Source organism: Diadema antillarum, unplaced genomic scaffold, assembly GCF_040938485.1.
Source record: "Diadema antillarum isolate AM-2024a unplaced genomic scaffold, OU_Dant_1.0 seq00001321_RagTag, whole genome shotgun sequence".
In the NCBI taxonomy this organism is placed as follows: domain Eukaryota; kingdom Metazoa; phylum Echinodermata; class Echinoidea; order Diadematoida; family Diadematidae; genus Diadema; species Diadema antillarum.
In genome coordinates, this window is record NW_027272092.1 from 474120 (window position 1) to 493030 (window position 18911).

Below are 18911 nucleotides of genomic sequence, written 5' to 3' on the forward strand. Positions count from 1 at the left end.
ATTATCTGCTCTGTGTTCAAAGGCCAATTATAATTCTTAATTACAAGTGCAATGTGATGAGAAGGAAGTAACGTAACAACACAGAATCAGTTATTGTATAGACCGATTCTGTGACGCGCTATGTGTATTTTTGGCATGGGCAGCGCCATTAACGCGGTGTCTTAGCCGACCCCCCCCCCCCCCTCCCCCACCCCCTTCCGCGCGCGGAATGAAAAACTGATGCATGGTTGTTTTAGCCAATAGGCGTCTCGTACTGAGTGCGCGAACGCTTGCTTAGTGCGTGATAAACATGATGCCCGGGGGTGGGGGGGGGGGGGGGGGTCGGCTAAGACACCTCAAAATGAGCTCATGGCTGCGCCCAGTGCCACAAATTGCCCTCAACGAACCCGAATCGGTCTATGGGTGCGTTTGGTACATGAGATTGAGTCAAGCTGTTACTCGGGCAAGTTGATACATTAATAAAACTTCTTCTTTGTTTCAAAATTTAAAACATGAGACCTGTAGAGACGGCATTATAAGATATGTTACGAGACAAATATCCAGCAATACATAAATATTTTCCTTTACACAATAAGATATCAGGGTCAGAAGGAATGAGGTCAGACTATGACTGCATTCAGATTCATGAATTGGGTCAGGGTGACCCCATTCCGGGTCTTCATGACCAAATTCCAAGTCATTTCTGACCCGAAAGGGAGTGTGACCCGAAAGGGAGTGTGACCCCCAACGGACCCGGTTCCGGGTCAGTTCTGACCCGGATATTTTCAGAGTGCATGTGCATTGTAACAATTAAAAACGATTTGTAATTCTTTATACACGTGACCTATTGTCAATAATCATAATTATGTATATTCACAAATGTATATTAGCAATTGTAATTGTCATACTTCAAATTGACTTGTGCGATTTCAACTTTGTTACTGTTCCTTCGATAAATTCTTTGTATAAGCGTCACAGATTATCGGACACGGAAAAAAAAATTATGTCGAACGCGTTAAATAAGCCATTAACAAGTCATCTTGTTGTGTTTACCATTTTTTCTCATAAGAACATTTCAGAATGATAATTATGCTCAAGGGACCTCTACAGATTGACCTTCATTGATAATAATTAAGACAATGATTATTGTAAACTTATTTCTGGTATGTAAGATGATAAGACTGAAAATAATATAGGCCTACATGTGATAGTTACAACGTACCCGGAACATTAACACTGCCATAAAGTCGATCTTTTCTCTCCAAAAAATCCTCTTCGCAGAGTAGTAAAAGAAGAAAGAGGGGAGTAAAGGTCACAGTTTGCGCCATGGGAGATTCTGAAGGGCTGACAGGCCTAATACAAGAGTTAGAGGACATGGACTGTGTGAAAAGAGTCGACTTCAAACGCCTACCATACAATAATGATCTGTCTAAAGTCAAACTATGTGATGTTGATGTACTCCTTCTCTGCCATTCTATCCGCAACCGTGGTCTCTCCATTTCAGATGTCGACAACGCCCTCTACGAGAATTTCTTGAGGCGGGCGTATCGTAAACTCGGTATTGGATTCGTTTTTTTTTTTTTTTTATTAAAGGCAAAACATATAGTTCTGGTACGTCTGCAAACTGTCAAATTTCGCTTCAAAATCTATAAGTATGCCTAAGAAATACAGGGCCTACGGAATAACACTGCAATAACAAGATATTCGTTGGGTAACCACGAAAATGTGAAAAATGTTCGCATCACAGAACTTACCCGATCGCACCAAAGAACCTCTTTGGCACAAAATGAACGTGAGCCTATATACAACATAACACAGAATATGGCAATCACGAACTGTGTATAAATTGTCTGAAATAGGGCCGGGTTGTCCCTGAGACCGAGTTAACCTGGATCCTTCCGGAATAAAAGTCGGTATACCAACTTTTATTTTTTATCTCAAACAAAATACACGTATTCCGAAACAACTCATCATCCCGGCAAATCACGTCAGCCAGATAAGTTTCTTGGTAAACTCTTTCGATATACTGCAAGCATATAATTATGAAATGGTGTAAGACGGGTTCTCAAACCCTTACCAGAACTATGTTTTCACTTTAATGTAATTCATGTAACATTTCATATAGTTTGTAATTTCTCATTTGTTTGCACTTTTTTTTTCTGTCGCAGAAACCTGCGCCTGATATTCAATATTCATTCAAGTATTGCTCGGGAGAATAGGAACAAGCGTTCTATTTGCTAGGGAACATTTTGTTCTCAGATTCTCCACCAAATTTGAATTACAAGCGTATTGTAATTTTCACAGTCTGCCCCCAGCAAAATCTATTGTTTTCTTGAGTAACCAAACCATTACGTATTACATAAAGGTGAAACAGATAACGAATGATAACTAGATTTTCTTATTTCGACACCAAGTGACCTAGTTAACTATGATAATCGAATGATAACTTGACGTGATCTTCTTATTTCAATCCAATTTTACAAGTCTACATTCATTGAACGACCACTTTCAGACTACTGGAACAGCGAATTCTGATGTAAGTGCAATAATACTAAAACATATTTTTTTCTTGCTTCTTTTACTTTCTTAGGCAAGAAAAGGATAATTCTTCTTGCATATGACTTCACACAGAGTGGACTTGAGGCCGGCAATCGTGCTGAACGTCATAGTGCGTTCACGACCAGGCAGCCGACGGCGTGCAGGACGGTGTCCGCTGTCGTGTTCGCCGGACAGTGCGCGTCCTCACCGCCAGTGATGCCCCAAGAGGAGCGCCAAAATTTGTGCAGCAGCTTGCAGGCGGCATCCGCAGCAGTCCCCATGGAACGATTGCGTCTCTTTCTCGCTAAGCGCGTGATGGGCCGGTGCTGCTGCTGCTACTGCTGCTTCTGTTGCTGCTGCTGCCGCTGCGAAAACAACGCGGATGCATTACCTTTAATTGAAGTATGATGTGACGTTCTGGTATCACGGAGAGCAAGTCGGAGAGGTTCATCATTATAGCCTATATACCTCGGTAATGGACTGTTATTTCTACATCGTCAGTTGATGTTAACTACGTTCGAATGCTACCCTCTTATGATTAGATTGTCATTATAAGTCCTGCCATTTTTTTATAGACAGCACAAACAAAGACGGCCATGCAATGTCAACACATTTTATCAAGTATGGCTTTTTATTCTTTTTTATTTCTATGTTTGTTTTTTCTTCGGAGCACCCCCCCCCCCGCATTCCACAAGATGTATCGTCATCGGAAAAACTTATCGCCGCAATGTACCACGACTGTTTTTTCTTTCGAGTTTCCCGCATCTTTTGACACCAAATTTGCGGGCACGCGGTTCCGAAGTTACGCATAAAATATTTGTACATGCATATCAGACCAAAAATCGCTCAAAAAGGTGAATTTTTGTACAATGTCAATGCGAATTGTGCTCACATGCTTATTTCATAAAAGTGTGATTTTATTGTGTGCATGGTTTTATCAATCAAGATTAGTCATCAACATTTCATTTTTCATTTTATTTCATTTATTTCATTTCCAACAACATTTTCATACACAAAGTAACACAACATCAATGCAATGTAGTAACAAAGAAAAATACGTGAAGTTAACAATACTACGCATCACAAAAGCAAAGTAAACAATGAAAATTGAATTGAAACTAAAGTTGCAGGAAATGGAGGAGACATGCTAAAAAGCTAAGCTTGTATTTTGCAGTCTCCTCGTGGACAAAAAGACTACATAACATCAAAAAGCAATTAGCTAGACATAATATATCGGTGTACAACACAACAGACCTATACATATAAACAAACAAACAAACAAACAGACGGACAAGCAAACACAAGCAACCTCTCTTGTAAAGAGAAAGATAGAGAGAAAAAACAAAACACAGTAAAGGAAAAAGAGGAAAAGAGGAAATTATTTTGAAAGAAGAAACAGAAAGAGACAAGAGGACAGGGAAAGGCGAGAAAGGAGAAGAGATGAAGGGTCTATACCAGCACACTCGAGGCACATGATGCGGTGGATCACCGAGGTATATGTACATAATGTAGGAAAGGAATAGATAAAAGAAAAGAGTGAATATAACGAATATAAAAGAGAGCTCAGAATTAAGGCTAATTAAAATATAACTCATTCAACTATATAAGAATTTATGAACAACTTCTTCAGTTTAAATGTGAATGTGTTTAAACTTAGAACTTGCTTCATACTATTATCGAGAGTGTTCCAAAATTTGGGGCCAGTAAAAGAAAACATGGATTTAGCAAACATAGTCCTAGTTAATGGCAAACATATTTCATGCATTAGAACAATTTTATAATAATATAAAAGATATATATATATATATATATATTTAAAAAAATCTACTTTTAAGTCTTTTACGTCATATAGCCAATGTGTGTGTTGATTTTCGTCGCGATCATGAATGGAGTCGACGTCTGAGAACTGCCCCCCCCCCCCTGTCATCTACCTAAATAGGCTGGCTTAGTTAGGATTAATGCAAAGGAAGAATATATTATTATTACTTTTTTTTTTTAACCAAGTCTTCCTGCATGCAGAGGCTGTGTAACAATTACCTCGTATGTTGTTGTTGTTGTTGTTGTTGTTGTTGTTGTTGTTGTTGTTTTTTTTTTTACACCGTTCGGGATGACCTTACCATGTTTTGAGGTTGTGAGGTTACTTGCCTGGGGGAATTATGCAAAATCACACATTGAGAAAATGTTCAAAAACAAAAACGGCCATTCGTTCAGTCAGCCTAATAGCTGGTTTTTATTCTCCCACGAATTATTTCTTCTATAGGAAAACAAATTCTGAAGGGTTGCTTATTTGTTTTTATACAACTTATATAGGCGCTTATCAGCCAGCGACTTGCCCGACATAGGATGCACATGTTTCAGAAAAACTATGCATACCCCACAAGACAAAGAGATTCATTTCACCTTCCATGTACTCGTATACTCTTTGCTAAAAAAGCAATAATGTTTTCATAGGAACCAAATTCTGGAATGATCTTTCCGCAGATTTAGTCAAATGTTCTTCTCTGTTTGTTTATCTGTTCAAACAAACGCTAAAATCAATGTTACTTGATTAGTATAACTTGCCTGATAAGAATTATGTAACCTGTTATTTAACATTATTCTCTTTCAAGTCATGGTGGATCAATTTGAAGTGTACATTTGCCGTGCCTTCGGTTTCAGCGTTAATCATGCGTATGCTCCCATCTAATCACTACACTAGCAATCATAATCATTTTGACCTCGATATGAAACTCATCGCATAGGTATGGGTAATGCTCGTATACCTGCGTATTTTCATTTTTGTTTAATTAATCAGTACTTTCGTTTCTCTCTTTTCTTCCCTTTTCTTTCTCCTTTATTTTACTTCTGCTCTTTGTACCTTGCTATTATAGCTTTCAATAGTTTTGTCATTAGTACTTTGTGTCCTATGTCCATTGCAAAACGAATTGACATCAATACTTTTTTTTTTTCCTGGAACACGCCGTCACAAGCTTTGCTTTTGCGGTTCCTTCGTGTTTATAGAGAATTATCTTTTATGAACTTATGCTGACACACTTCCTTGTCATGACCAACTTTATATCATATTTTGTATTTTGCGAATTGCTTGTTTTTTGTTTTTGTTTGTTTTTGTTGTTGATTTTTGCTTGTTCACTCATGAAACCCGGAAGGGTTCCTCCACCCCCCCCCCCCCCCCCCACACACACACACATACTTTTGAAAACGCTTCGCCGGCCCTGCGTACCACTTTTTGTGCGGTGTCATTACCATGGTATACATTTTTTTTTTTTGTCAAAATGAATACGTAAACTTTGTATTTATTTTCACCAAAATTTTAGCACGGACTAAATATTTTTGACCTTTAATACTTGGGTTAGCTCGCTTCAGGTCCGAACCTGAAGGGAGCTGACCCCCAGTGTAAGAGGGGTATATTGGTAATTGGGAAACATGCAAGTTATTCTCAGTCTATACATGGGGGTGTATTTGGATGTTTCTCTCTCATTTTGGCAACAGTCATACATTAGTGGTACTTTAGCAGAGACGGACGATTTTCCTGACGAAATCTTTGTTGCTGTTGTTTTTTTTGTTTTTGTTTTTCTTATAGGTGTATCCAAGTAATCTGAAAAAATATAGAGGAAAAAATTATGAGAGGATACGATCATGGCGCTTGGAATTGTGTTGATTTTTCCCGTGTATATACAACTTTTTGAAACCACTTACTTGCCACATTTATAATGGGAATTGTTTTGATTTATCCCAGATAAATGCTTTGATTTTGTTAACACGTATTGTAATTTTAGTTGTGCAGATTTATCCTCCTGTATCTGCATCGTTTTATAATGTTTATCTATCATATATTGTAATTGGATATATTATATAGCTTTATCGAAACAGTATAACAGTTTTGCTACCAAATCAATTTCAAATGTTAGTTAGTTGGTCAAGACAAACATATCCGTTCTCCGTGTAAGATTATATGCCTATGAACTCGGGAACCTACAGTTTTACAAGCTTTAAAGCTTTTATGTAGGCCCCATCACATTTCTTATACTTACTAGTGACATTTTCATACGATGTGACCATGTACATTTCTGTCAAGTATATTTTCTTTTTCTTTTTCTTCTACAATCAAAAGACGTGATTGTATATATTTTGTACTCTTGTTTCGTTGTCAATAATTTTGTAATGTCATCATTGAGAAAATGGAAATATGAATAAATTTGAACTGAACTGAACTGAAAATGAATAGATAACTTATCCCCAGTTTATACATGCACCATTTTGGAAGCACATACTTGCCAGGTATCGTAACTGGAATTGTCTACACTAAATCCCCGCTAAACGTGCACCATCTATTATGGAAGGGTATTACAATAAAGTCTAGTTCAGTTATATGATGGTGATGGCAGTCTTTTGTATCCCGTTTTTATGTTTTATGTCAAATGCATAAACATGAAAGTCTTGTGATTGTGTCCCTGCATAACGTTTTCATGTATATGCATATATATATATATATATATATATATACATATGTATATATATATCAACTTAATTCAATTCAATAGTTTATTTATTTCCATTAAAAAAAAATGCTAAGCGAGACATGACAATGTCAGTGCGACTTTCATAGGTAGATGGAAAAGGCAGGTTATTGAACATAATATGTAATATATGCACGAATGGTATCTTAGCGAAAAAAAGGAGCAATGCACACCATGCCAGGGATATATACCTGATGCCGATACATACAGGCATACATACAAGCATACTAATCAACAGTATTGTTTTTAGAATGCAAAGTTGATATACTATAACAAAAATGTTATGGCACAGACACTATATATATATATATATATATATATATATATATATATATATATATAGGTGCGACGGAGGAATGACTGCTCGCAGACATTGCAGTATAATGTTCACTAATAGTCTTAAATTCTCAAAAGCTTTCGACCGAGTACCGGTCTTTTTTCCAGGGCTTGGGACGTATACACAACAGCAGTTAAGCCGTATTCTGTTCAAGTATGCTTTTTCTGCTTTTTGCCGAGGTCACTTCACCTTATATAATTATATATATATATATATATATATATATATATATATATATATATATATATATATATAAGAGACAGAGAAAGAGGGAAGGTTCTATCATATTTCTTTAGCAATCATTCTCTGATTCCAATTTTCGTAGACCGACCACTATGTTCTATAAATTATGTTTCAATATTTAGTATTCTTCCTAGCGGGAGATCATGTCTTATTTCATTTTGTTACATTTGATGTATTTTTTTCATTATGAAAAAATGAATTGAAAATGACATCGAGTAATTACGCTATCAACTGTATGTATGTATATGTATTAGTATCGACCTACAGCTGCATAATTATATGAATTAAAAAGTTATATACGTTTTCTATCATTTTGCAGGAGTGTTCGAACCGGAGTGTAACAACTTTGGAGAATTGTAATTGATCCAAAAGTGTCTTATTGTACATAAAGTAGTTATTACGAAGAATTTGTTACATAAAGTAGTTATTACGAAGAATTCGTACTGTGTAGGGAATTCCCAGTGCATCAGCTGAACTTTATCATCGTGACTTTTAAGACCTTCTTCTCAGGTGTATTGCCATGCTGCGTCGAAGCTCGCGTTTAATGGGGTTGTCAGTCACTCATCTGGAAGCACACACATTGAAGACATCGCCATCACACAACGAATGTTCCATCAATAATGTGGCTTGATAGAAAGAGAGAGATCGCCAAGCTTTATGAGACGCTGGTCGCATTCAATCTCTCGCCGGTCACAGTCTCTGTCCTATCTCTCTGGATACGCAAAAGTTTAAATAAGCTAGCTTCTTCAATCGATCGAATGCTAATACCTCCAGCCGAGGGTGAACCATGGCGGATGATGTAAAGACAGAGCAAACTGATAAACAACGTTCTTCGACGCAGGTAAGGCATTATGACATTGTTATATCTGTGCAAGGACATTATACTGTACGTATTAGATCCCCACTGTGTCAGGGACTTTGGACATTGAACAGTGTGTACGGCGCCATGGGCTTTTCTGTTATAACTAAGGCACTCAAAGCACATACAGGGTATGCAAGATCAGAAGTTCAAATCACGCAACGTGTGAATTCCTGATGATGGCCACTACCAATTGGCGATTGGCAGTCGTATCTTCTTTTTTAAAAGTCCAGTCACTATTATTATTCCAAGCTTATGAATCTGACTCGCTTCATGCTAAAAGACACTGTAGTACACAATTTACTACACAAACTTTATTATACCGTTCAATAGCATAACCTTTGCTTTACACTGAGGGAACGTGAAGTAACAGGTTGATATGGCTTGGCCACGATTGTGTTCACCACTAAAAGGAATCATACAGTATTGGTGGAGATGAGGATTGGATTTTTTAACTTTTTGCGAGATACAAAGAAACCATTACACTCAAGACGAATTCAAAGTTTACTTGACGAAATTCGGTTTTGGAATGGCTGAGACATCCCAAAACAAATTAAAACAAAGCGATCCTATAATAAGGTGGGTCCCTCCTTTCCTACAGGATAGTCCTGTTTGGGATATCTCAGCCATTTCAAAACCTATTTTCTTCAAATAGATTTTGAGTCTCTCTTGGAATTACATGCTCTAGCTTTCACATATTTCATAAGATATTTCTCACCAAAATAGGTTAGAAACCTGAAGTTAGGTCTCAACCAAAACTATACGATCCCTTTAAACGAGCTGCACTAGCTTCACCGTGTAATAAAGGGTTCAAAGGGAGGAGAAACCGGCAAGCTTCCAGGACATTAACACCACTACGTGACAAGGGGACTGCTTTCGGCTATAGGGCTCACACGGGAAAATATTTCCCCATATTGACACGTGTGTTAGAATTCAAAATTCAAAAAATTGTGTAAAAAAAGCTGAGAGAAATGAGGTGTTTTCATCTTTACTAGCCAGGATAAGTGAGATATACTAGTACCCTTTCATCCATGAAATTTCCAAGGGGGGTTCTTCTGCTCAAACTCTGTCCAAGGGTCCGCTTAGCCAGACTGCGAGTTCTTTTCACTAAAAAATCACCTATTTTCTGTACATGCACCCATTAGAATATAATCCCTTCAAATTCCATGAGAAAAGCTTTCATCTTCCAATCAAAGTACAGTTTGCAGCGGAATCTATACTCAATTTCTGAAGCTTTTCAGTTTGCCAAACTGCATTTCTGAGTTCTAATTTTTTGTTTCTTCATTTATTTTAGTATCTTGTGCACAATTTCGCGAAGCGGTCAGGGACATTCCATTTTATTTACAGGTGTGAGCCCAGTAAAACTATTGACAAATAGACCAGCATACTCCACTATGTGTCCTATGCACATCAAGTTTCATAGCAGTACAGTGTATAGAATATATGCCACGAGATACAAAGAGGAGAAAAAGAAAAGGAAGAAAAAAATGTTAGAAACCTGAAATTAGGTCTCAATCAAAACTATACGATCCCTTTAAACGAGGTGTGCTAACTTCATGGCGTAATAAAGAGTCCAAAGGGCGGAGAAACTGGCAAGCCTCCAAGACATTAACACTGCACTACATGAAAGGTGGACTGCTATCGGCTCTAGTCTACACAAATAGACCAGCATACTCCACTATGTGTTCTATGCACATCAAGTTTCATACCTGTAATCTGCCACGAGAAACTCATAGAGGAGAAGAAGAAAAGGACGAAAAAGAGGAGGAAGAGAAAGACTACGATTTTTTTTCTAGATTAGTACCTTTACCAATCTAAAAAAAAAGTGTTTTCTTCATCTAAACACGTATGTCGATGTGAAACGGTGTTCCCCTATCAAATGGTTCAAAAGAAAACGTTGCTGTTTTATAGGAAGAAAGAAGAGAGAAAATGGGACCCTATATATACAAATAATTTGCCCCTGACAGCACTTAACATAAAAAAAACATTATAAATGATAGTGAGATATAAACAAGATTATCTAATACATTATTTATATATATACTGGTGTGTTTCTGTGCTCATGTGGCGCGGTATGTTTTTTCCGGAATAATCCACATGAAACCGATCCATTGAGCCACACAGAACACTAGGTGAATCCTCACCTGCTCGACCGGACAGGGGAGCGAAAATATCCGTTCGGTATATATCCGTCGGGAATATTATGGTCTGTTGAGGATCGAAAAGTGCTCAATGTTGTAAAGCAAAGCATATTAGGCGTACCTGTGGTTTCAGTGGTGCCTTGTCTGCTACCGGCGGTTTCACGCTGTCGCGATCTTCATGCAGACTGACAAAGTGGTGTGTTTCTGTGCTCGTGTGAGGATGAGATGGACAGCTCATTTCTTCCTCGGAGCGAGTGATTGCGCGGGCCAAAGTGAAAGTGAAAATGATCAATTTGAAACCAGGGAGAAATTTGGATTCAAATCCAAACGCTCACCACCCCAAATAGAAGAGATGATAGGCTTTGAAAATGACCTGCTGGCCATTGGAGACGACTTGGAATTCAGGCAGGTAAATAACCAATTCCAAAGAAAACTCCACAAGGACGTGAAACGCATATACAAATCGGAAAAAGTGTTTGTCCACGCTGATAAAACTAGGAATGTGTATTTGATGAACCCCAAGAGTTATGAGAAATTTCTGAATGAGAATATAACCGGAAAATACAAGGTTGCACAGAAAGAAGTAATTGCAGACATTAAGAAGGAATCTGAGCTAATTGCAAAAAAGTTACGCATCAGTGACAGGTTGGACGTTACGATGGAAAAACCCGCCTTTGTTACGCTAAAAGACCACAAGGATGATTTCAACAAGCCCCAGGTCAGACTGATTAACCCCACAAAGCCAGAATTAGGCCGCGTTAGTAAAATAATGCTCGATCGCATTAACAAACAAATAAGAGACAAAATCAACCCAAACCAGTAGACCAACACAGCCGATGTGCTCAACAAACTCCCGGACAAAGAGTCCCTGACCTTCATTGTATTTGACATAGTGGACTTCTACCCCTCTATCTCAATCGAACTGTTGTCAACCTGTCTGAACTGGGCCAAGAAATTCACCACCGTAGGAGAGGATGAGATAGAAACAATAATGCACGCGAGGAGGACACTCCTGTTTGACAACAACAACAAAGCATGGGAAAAACAAAAGGAACAAAAACAGTTCGATGTTTCTGTGGGGGCTTTTGACGGAGCCGATATATGCGAACTAGTTGGATTATATGCACTCTCACTCATGAACAAAAAACTGAACACACACAGCGTAGGATTATACCGAGACGATGGGCTAGCAGTGCTCAGGAGAGCCTCTGGGAGTAGAGCCGATAGGGCGCGAAAAGACCTCATTAAAGTCTTTGATGAGCTCGGTCTGCGCATCACTGTCCAAACCAACCTCAAGGTAGTGGACTACCTCGATGTCACACTCAATCTAGACACTGGCACCTTCCAACCGTACAGGAAACCAGACGACACCCCCCTCTACGTCAATAGGGACTCCAACCACCCGCCCTCTACACTAACACAAATACCCTTAGCAGTTGAAAAACGCATATCGCCATTATCTTCAAACGAAGACATATTCCACAACGCAGCGCCACTGTAGCCCTGAAAAAAAAAGGGGTTACGAGAAAGACATCAAGTACTCCAAACCGAGTGAAGAGGGAAAGAGAAGAAAAAGGAAAAACAGGAGCAGGAATATCACGTGGTTCAACCCACCTTACAATGCAGCGACTAAGACAAATGTGGGGGTAGATTTCTGAAGCTCATCAACAAACACTTTCCCAAAGGGCACAAGCTGAACCCAATATTCAATAAGAACACGGTAAAAGTGAGCTACAGCTGCATGAAAAACATGGATGCAGTCATAAAATCCCACAACCAAAGAATTATCGGACAATCCAAGTCACATGACACCGATCCCAAACCCAAATGCAACTGCCGCCAAAAAGATCAATGCCCGTTGAAAGGAAGATGCATGGAAACGGCTCTTGTGTATAAAGCAACCGTCAAGCATGACAATGAGGAAAAGTGCTACCACGGACTGGCGGGGGGTACCTTCAAGGACAGATATAGGAACCATGTTAAATCCATCAAGAACGAGAAATACAAAAACGAAACCCAACTCTCAAAATACATCTGGAGCCTGAAAGACAAACGCGCAAACTTCACACTGACATGGGACATCCGAAAAAAGTCAAACTTAACTCGAAGAAGGAGTGGCATGTGCAACCTCTGCCTAGATGAGAAGGCCATCATCATCAGAAACAAAAAAGCTCTCAATAAAATGTCCGAACTTATATCCACATGCAGACACCGGAAAAGAAAAACCATCCATGCGTCAAACCGATCCACCGCGCCACATGAGCACAGAAACACACCACTTTGTCAGTTTGCCTGAAGATCGCGACAGCGTGAAACCGCCGGTAGCAGACAAGGCACCAAAACACAGGTACGTTTAATATGCTCTGCTTTACAGCATTGAGCACTTTTCGATCCTCAACAAACCATATATTCCCGACGGATATATACCCAACGGATATATATACATTATTTCATTTCATTTCATCTTTATTTCATTTCGGCCAAAGCATATAATATGACAATTTCATATAAACAAATTAAGTACAATGTAACTTTTACATTTCCAAATGAAATTTAGATACACGTCATTTGTTTACATGAATAAATAAACATACTAGTTGAAGAAATACGTGGATAAAATGTGACTGAATCATGATAAGAAAAAAAGGTCGGAAATGGAGGGGACTGCTAAAAAGCCAAGCTTGTAGAATGCAGTCCCCTCGTGAGTCGTGAAAACTATAGTAATGATGTAACAAGACAATTTGACATATTCCTCGGGAAACAGAACATAAAACGAGTACGCACACAAAACGCATTATATTATTATATACCAAGTCTCCACGAGGGAGCTCGTATCGCCTCTATGTCTCCACAAAGGAGCTAAATAAGTCTCCACGAGGGAGCTCATTATGATATTGATGAATACCTCAAATTCTTTCATTAAGCAAACTCAAATTACTATACAATACAAGCGCGCGTGTATCGCTCATTAACTCACCCACGTGCACACACTCAAACACATGCACACATACACCTCCAACCACGCACATACTTACTAATAGGCCCTATCAGAGGTCAACCCAAAGTAATATACAATATTTAGATAAAGCGCACACACAATGATATGAATTACAGAATAGGGAACATTACTATTAGATGTATCATTTAAGTAAGAGGGAATAAAAATATAAACAGTGGTAACTTCAAAAGAAAACGTGTCTACCAGCGAAATGAGGTGTAGGCCTATTTTGTAAAGGGATTCACCACCACCAACGACACCTTGTTAGCTTTTATGAGGTTTTGTATATCTGTTGCAAAATTATTTGGTATCGGGGTCAACTTTAGACGTGTCAATGTCACTTTGTAGATGGACTGGAAGCCCAGGGTTTTAGTCTGCACATCCAGCCTGCAGAGCAGTGTGCAAGGATTCATTGACTATATCACTCGAGAGTTCGGCCACCTCGCCAGTGACATCCAGTTCTGCCAACTGCCTTATAACGATGTGAGCGATTTTTCGTTCCGAGATCGCCCAGTGGATGCCGTGATCCTGTGTCACTCCATACACAACAGGAGAATGGCCATCACCGATGTGACAGACGCCCTCTACGACAAATTTCTGCCAAAGACTGCGCGTTTCCTCGGTGAGGGAGTCCTCCTTTTAAAAAAAAAAATAAGAGAAGAAGAAGAAATAACATGGCTTTCTTTTGAAGTCAGCTTTTATGCCTCGATTCTTGTTATTCGTCGTCGGATTTTTTTTTGATGTATTAATGTGGTAAAAGAAAAATAAATAGATGAATATGTGTAGGAAACTCGGACTGATCATTTCATGTTCGTAAATTGTTCACTGCAGTCGCAACACTTACCAAAATAAATTAATAAATAAATAGATGATAGTGTGCATAATTATAAATATTGACGAATAGTTAAATTCTCTTGTTAGATACTCCCCTCCATGTTATTTGCCAGAATGTTGCATTCATATCAACAAGTCGAAACCGTATTGTCTCCCGGTTTTAATACATATTTTGTTTACTCGGCATTAACAGTTTTCAGATTGTTTCATTCCTTAAAGGCAAGAACAACATCGGTGTGATAGTGCACGATATGCCCTCAGAGAAGATGGACACGAGCGACAAATATAAACAACAAATCGGGTTTTTGAAGACCACTCAACCGACAACTTTCGCCTGCGCCTCTCTGGTGGCGATGGCAGGGAACCTGGGGCCCAACTCTCCCGAGCTCTTCGGCGACAGTCTCGTCCAGACAGAGCAATTTCTCAGAAGAACTTCTCCAAGACGAGCAACAGTGAGAAACTCTGGTGTTGCCATGTCAATATGGACCAAGAACATAAGAGTTTCCTTGGTGTTGTGGCTGCTTTTGGTGTATTGGCAGTTAATATTAGTATAATAGTGGTTTCCAATATAAAACAAATCCCAACTCCAACTCTACGGCAGCTGAAGTTGGGTCTCATGCTCCTCAAGATAAAGCAGGTCAGACAGAGCTGCTTATATTCTTATGGTTGGTATGAAATTGACCATACCACCTGATTCCAGCTTATAGAGAGAGGGGGAGAGGAGAGAGATGAGGGAAAAGAAAACAGAAATGAAAAGGGGAGTGGGAATGGAAGAGGGAGAGACAAGAGGGGGGTAACAAAAGAGAAGAGAAAACAGGAGAGAGGAGGGGAGACCCTGAGCATGCTGGGTAAAAATATCATATAATTCATATACGCGGATCGTAGGCTTCCTACTACCTAATGGAAGATTACAAATATCGAATGACTCTGAAGTGACTTTTCTGTTATTATCAAACACATTTATGACATAAACCGAAAAATCAGCTCAATATAACATAAAATGTTTTTATTGAATTGTAAATCTTACGATTACCATGTTGGTTTATTGTCCATAGGCGGATTTGTCTGAAGATTGCTGCAAATTTGACCAACGGCACACAAAAGGGTTAAATCTTTACCGCCTTAGTTGAAAGTTAATTTTAGCATTTTGAATATAATTAGGTGAAGTACGTAGAGCGACAAATCTCGTATCTCGCGCATTCGCGTCTATATTCAATTTGATACTCTCATCGTTCCGATTTATTCTCACTATTTCTTTCCAACTTTCTCGACGACATAATATACAGGACCACAAGTCTGACGAGAGAGTGGTTCTCTCCCTGTGCAGCCGCGGGGAGGAAAGCGAAGTCAAGGGACTGAAAAGCAAGATTAGCATCGACATGGCCGAGATTGTGAGTGAAGTCAAATACAGTCAACTCGACGCCCTCAGCATCAAAAAGATAGGCAAGAAGAGTTTCGAGGACATAGAAGTCGTGCTGCTTTGTCATTCTTTGGAGGACCAGCGTGTGGTTGTTACCGACGTAGAGGGCGCTCTTTACGACAAATTCCTGAGGAAAGCCAAATACAAGTTAGGTATGTTCCTGGGACGCAAATTGCTTATATTTTTCCTATGCCTAAAAGTCCGCTTTATCAACATTTGCACAGTAATTGCTTCATACCTCTGAAGACCTTTTATTCACCACTTGAGACTAAACAACAAGAGAAGGTATCCCCCCCCCAAAAAAAAAAAGGAAAAAAAATTATAGGGTGATGCGGATAAGTATACACTACCTGCGGATAAGTATACACTACCTACATTTAAAATATATATATATTTTTCACATATAAAACACAATTTACATGAAAATGGATAGAAAAAATTTCTTTATTTAAGTTTAAGTACTTCTAATTTATTTACCTTAATGACTTTTTACCTTTGTTCCTTGCCATTGTTGTTATCACGTAACTCCTGTCCATTTAAACGGAGGATGCACCCTGAAGTTATCAAGTAGACTTCATAAAAATGTCTCAAAAATCCAAAAAATAGCTCAATTTTCACGCCGAAAGTTTCTGCATGGAGGCTGCCATCTTGTCAGTGCAAGTGCATTGACATTAGGGCTCACACCCGTAAATACAATGGAATGTCCCAGACCCGTTCACAAATTCGTACCAAAGATACCAAAATAGATGAAGAAAAAAAAATTAATTAAAAATCAATAATGTAGTTTGGCAAAAAACTGAATAGCTGTAGATATTGAGTATGAATTCCTCTACAAATTGCACTACAAATGAATTCCTCTACAAAATTTTGGTTAGAAGATGAAAGCTTTTCTGGTGGAATTTGAGGGGACTATATTTCATTGGGTACGTGTACGGAAAATGGGTGAGTTTTTGAGTGACAAGAACTCGTAGTCTGGCTTTTCGGACCCCTGGACAGAATTTGAACTGAATTATCCACCCTGAGAATTTGATGGATGAAAGGGTACATCTAACTTATCCAGGTTAGTGAAGCTGAAACACCTCATTTCTCCCAGCTATTTTACAGAATTTTTTGAAATTTGATTTTTAACACACATCCCTATGGTGAAATATTTATGGGTGTGAGCCCATGAGCTAATTTCTATTCAGTCCAACCACCAGAGGGCAGCATACATGATTATTCAGCTAGTGTATACTTATCCGCATCACCCTATACAATATTAAGCAAAATCTTGTAAATCATGCTTAGCACTGTGATTCTTGTATAGTTCATTCATTTTACTTGGTCACTGTTGACTGAGAATGTGACATTTTGCAAAAATAGGCAAGAATATAGACTGTGATATCCGTTGAAATTAAGATTTGATGGTGAACAATATTTCGTTTCAGATCGACTATAATTATAAATACACTATTCTATTTGAGTCCGCCTTGAATCATTCAAAGTCATGTACGTTATTACATTGTCGACCGAAGCAAGACATCAGATTAAAGAGGGAAATTATTTCAGAGGGTTCGTGTCTTTATCTTTAATGATTGTACTTTGCAGGGAAGAAGAGAGTTGGGTTTATCCTGTATAATGTCGATGAGTGGGGAGAGCGCCAGGGATTGCTGGATGAGAACACCTATCCGACACTCCACAGAAAGTCGTCGCTGCAACTCATTTGCGGTGGACTGTCGACTCGAGAAGATGGTGAGATAGACATGGACGGTAGACAGATGAGGGATTTGAGGGACTTCCTCCATGAGGCTTCGGAAACACCCATTAGGTGCTTCTGCCGCCGATGCCGCTCCAATTGCTGTTGCTAGCAGGGCCAGCGGAATGGGGGGGGGGGCATTTTTGCTTAAGATATGTAGGAATACAAAGGATGTAACCACTTTGCCCCCCCCCCCCCTTTATTTTAGTCACCCCTGAAGTGGCACTAGAAAGTTGCGCGCTGAAGACCCTTTTACTTGTATGGGGAAGAAACCCGAAAGTGGCAGCAGAAGTTTCGCTGAAGGCCTTTTTTTAACTGTTAGCTGATAAAACCAGGAAGTGGCACCAAAACTAAAAACTGCCCCCACACTTTTGGTAAGCACAAGTGTTGATGGGTAGCACTGACAGATATCTCTTGCTAGTCTCGTCTGCATGCCATTTCTTGGTCCTCTATTTCTTTGTCCTCCTAAGGTTATATAGCTCAAGGATGCAAAGCTGCTCAGATACGTTCTGATCTTTTTATCTCCACCAGCAAAGAAGCTGAAAATATACAAAGTATACCAAAAAAAAATCATTCTTATTGTCTTATATGTAATGGAAATGTATGTATATATATATATATATATAATATATATATATATATATTATATTATATATATATATATATATATATATATACTAAACATATATATATATATATATATATATATATACAGTGTACTCACGCTATACAGAAATTTCGCTATAACCGAATACAATAAAAAACAAAACCAAGGAAACCACGTACGATGGACAGTGTATATATCATATTCTGTTTGTTGAACACTCATCATACACTGGAAAGCTATGTGAAATGGGATGGTACCTATTTTAATTTCGTTTGAATATTAAATCTAAAAGAGAGCATAAAGTTGTTTGTATTGTCACACATGATATAGAAAATTGTAGTTAAGTTAATCGATAATTTGTTAAAACTGTTTACTTATTTCTTTGTGCATGAGGCCCTAATATTAAGCTCGGCTTACTGGGGATCCTCCTGTACTTTGACTTTTTGTTTTCTTTTATTATGTTTCCCTTCTCTATCACAATGATCTCGTTACCTTTCATGTGCAAAACCAGCCATGAATTGCTATGAAACATGTATATATTGCAGAAAGTGATTTAGTTGATTTTTTGTACCATATAGAAATAATAAGAATGACAAATGTAATGAAAATGAAAAGCAAAATGATGGTTTAGGATTCGGTAACAGTTCACTATTCCAAAGGTTTTGTTTGAAGACTCCTTAATCCGAAGTTTCGTCATTCCCGG

General features: G+C 38.5%; 1 protein-coding gene across 1 annotated transcript; it reads left to right on the forward strand.

Moving 5' to 3' along the window:
• The first annotated feature begins 8186 nt into the window (after window positions 1–8186).
• LOC139708226 (uncharacterized) lies at window positions 8187–18123 on the forward strand. The gene is made up of 5 exons (XM_071620198.1): window positions 8187–8455; window positions 13961–14234; window positions 14666–14898; window positions 15733–16018; window positions 17454–18123. The coding sequence occupies exons 1-5, from the start codon at window positions 8402–8404 to the stop codon at window positions 17711–17713; spliced, it is 1107 nt and encodes a 368-aa protein (XP_071476299.1). The 5' UTR covers window positions 8187–8401; the 3' UTR covers window positions 17714–18123.
• The last annotated feature ends 788 nt before the right edge of the window (window positions 18124–18911 follow it).

Excerpts from the sequence above, each read along its gene's own strand:
- LOC139708226 (XM_071620198.1), top strand. The coding sequence starts at position 8,402 with ATGGCGGATGATGTAAAGACAGAGCAAACTGATAAACAACGTTCTTCG. Across the intron at positions 8,456-13,960 it reads AACAACGTTCTTCGACGCAG|ATGGACTGGAAGCCCAGGGT; the intron begins GTAAGGCATTAT and ends GTCACTTTGTAG. Across the intron at positions 14,235-14,665 it reads AAAGACTGCGCGTTTCCTCG|GCAAGAACAACATCGGTGTG; the intron begins GTGAGGGAGTCC and ends CATTCCTTAAAG.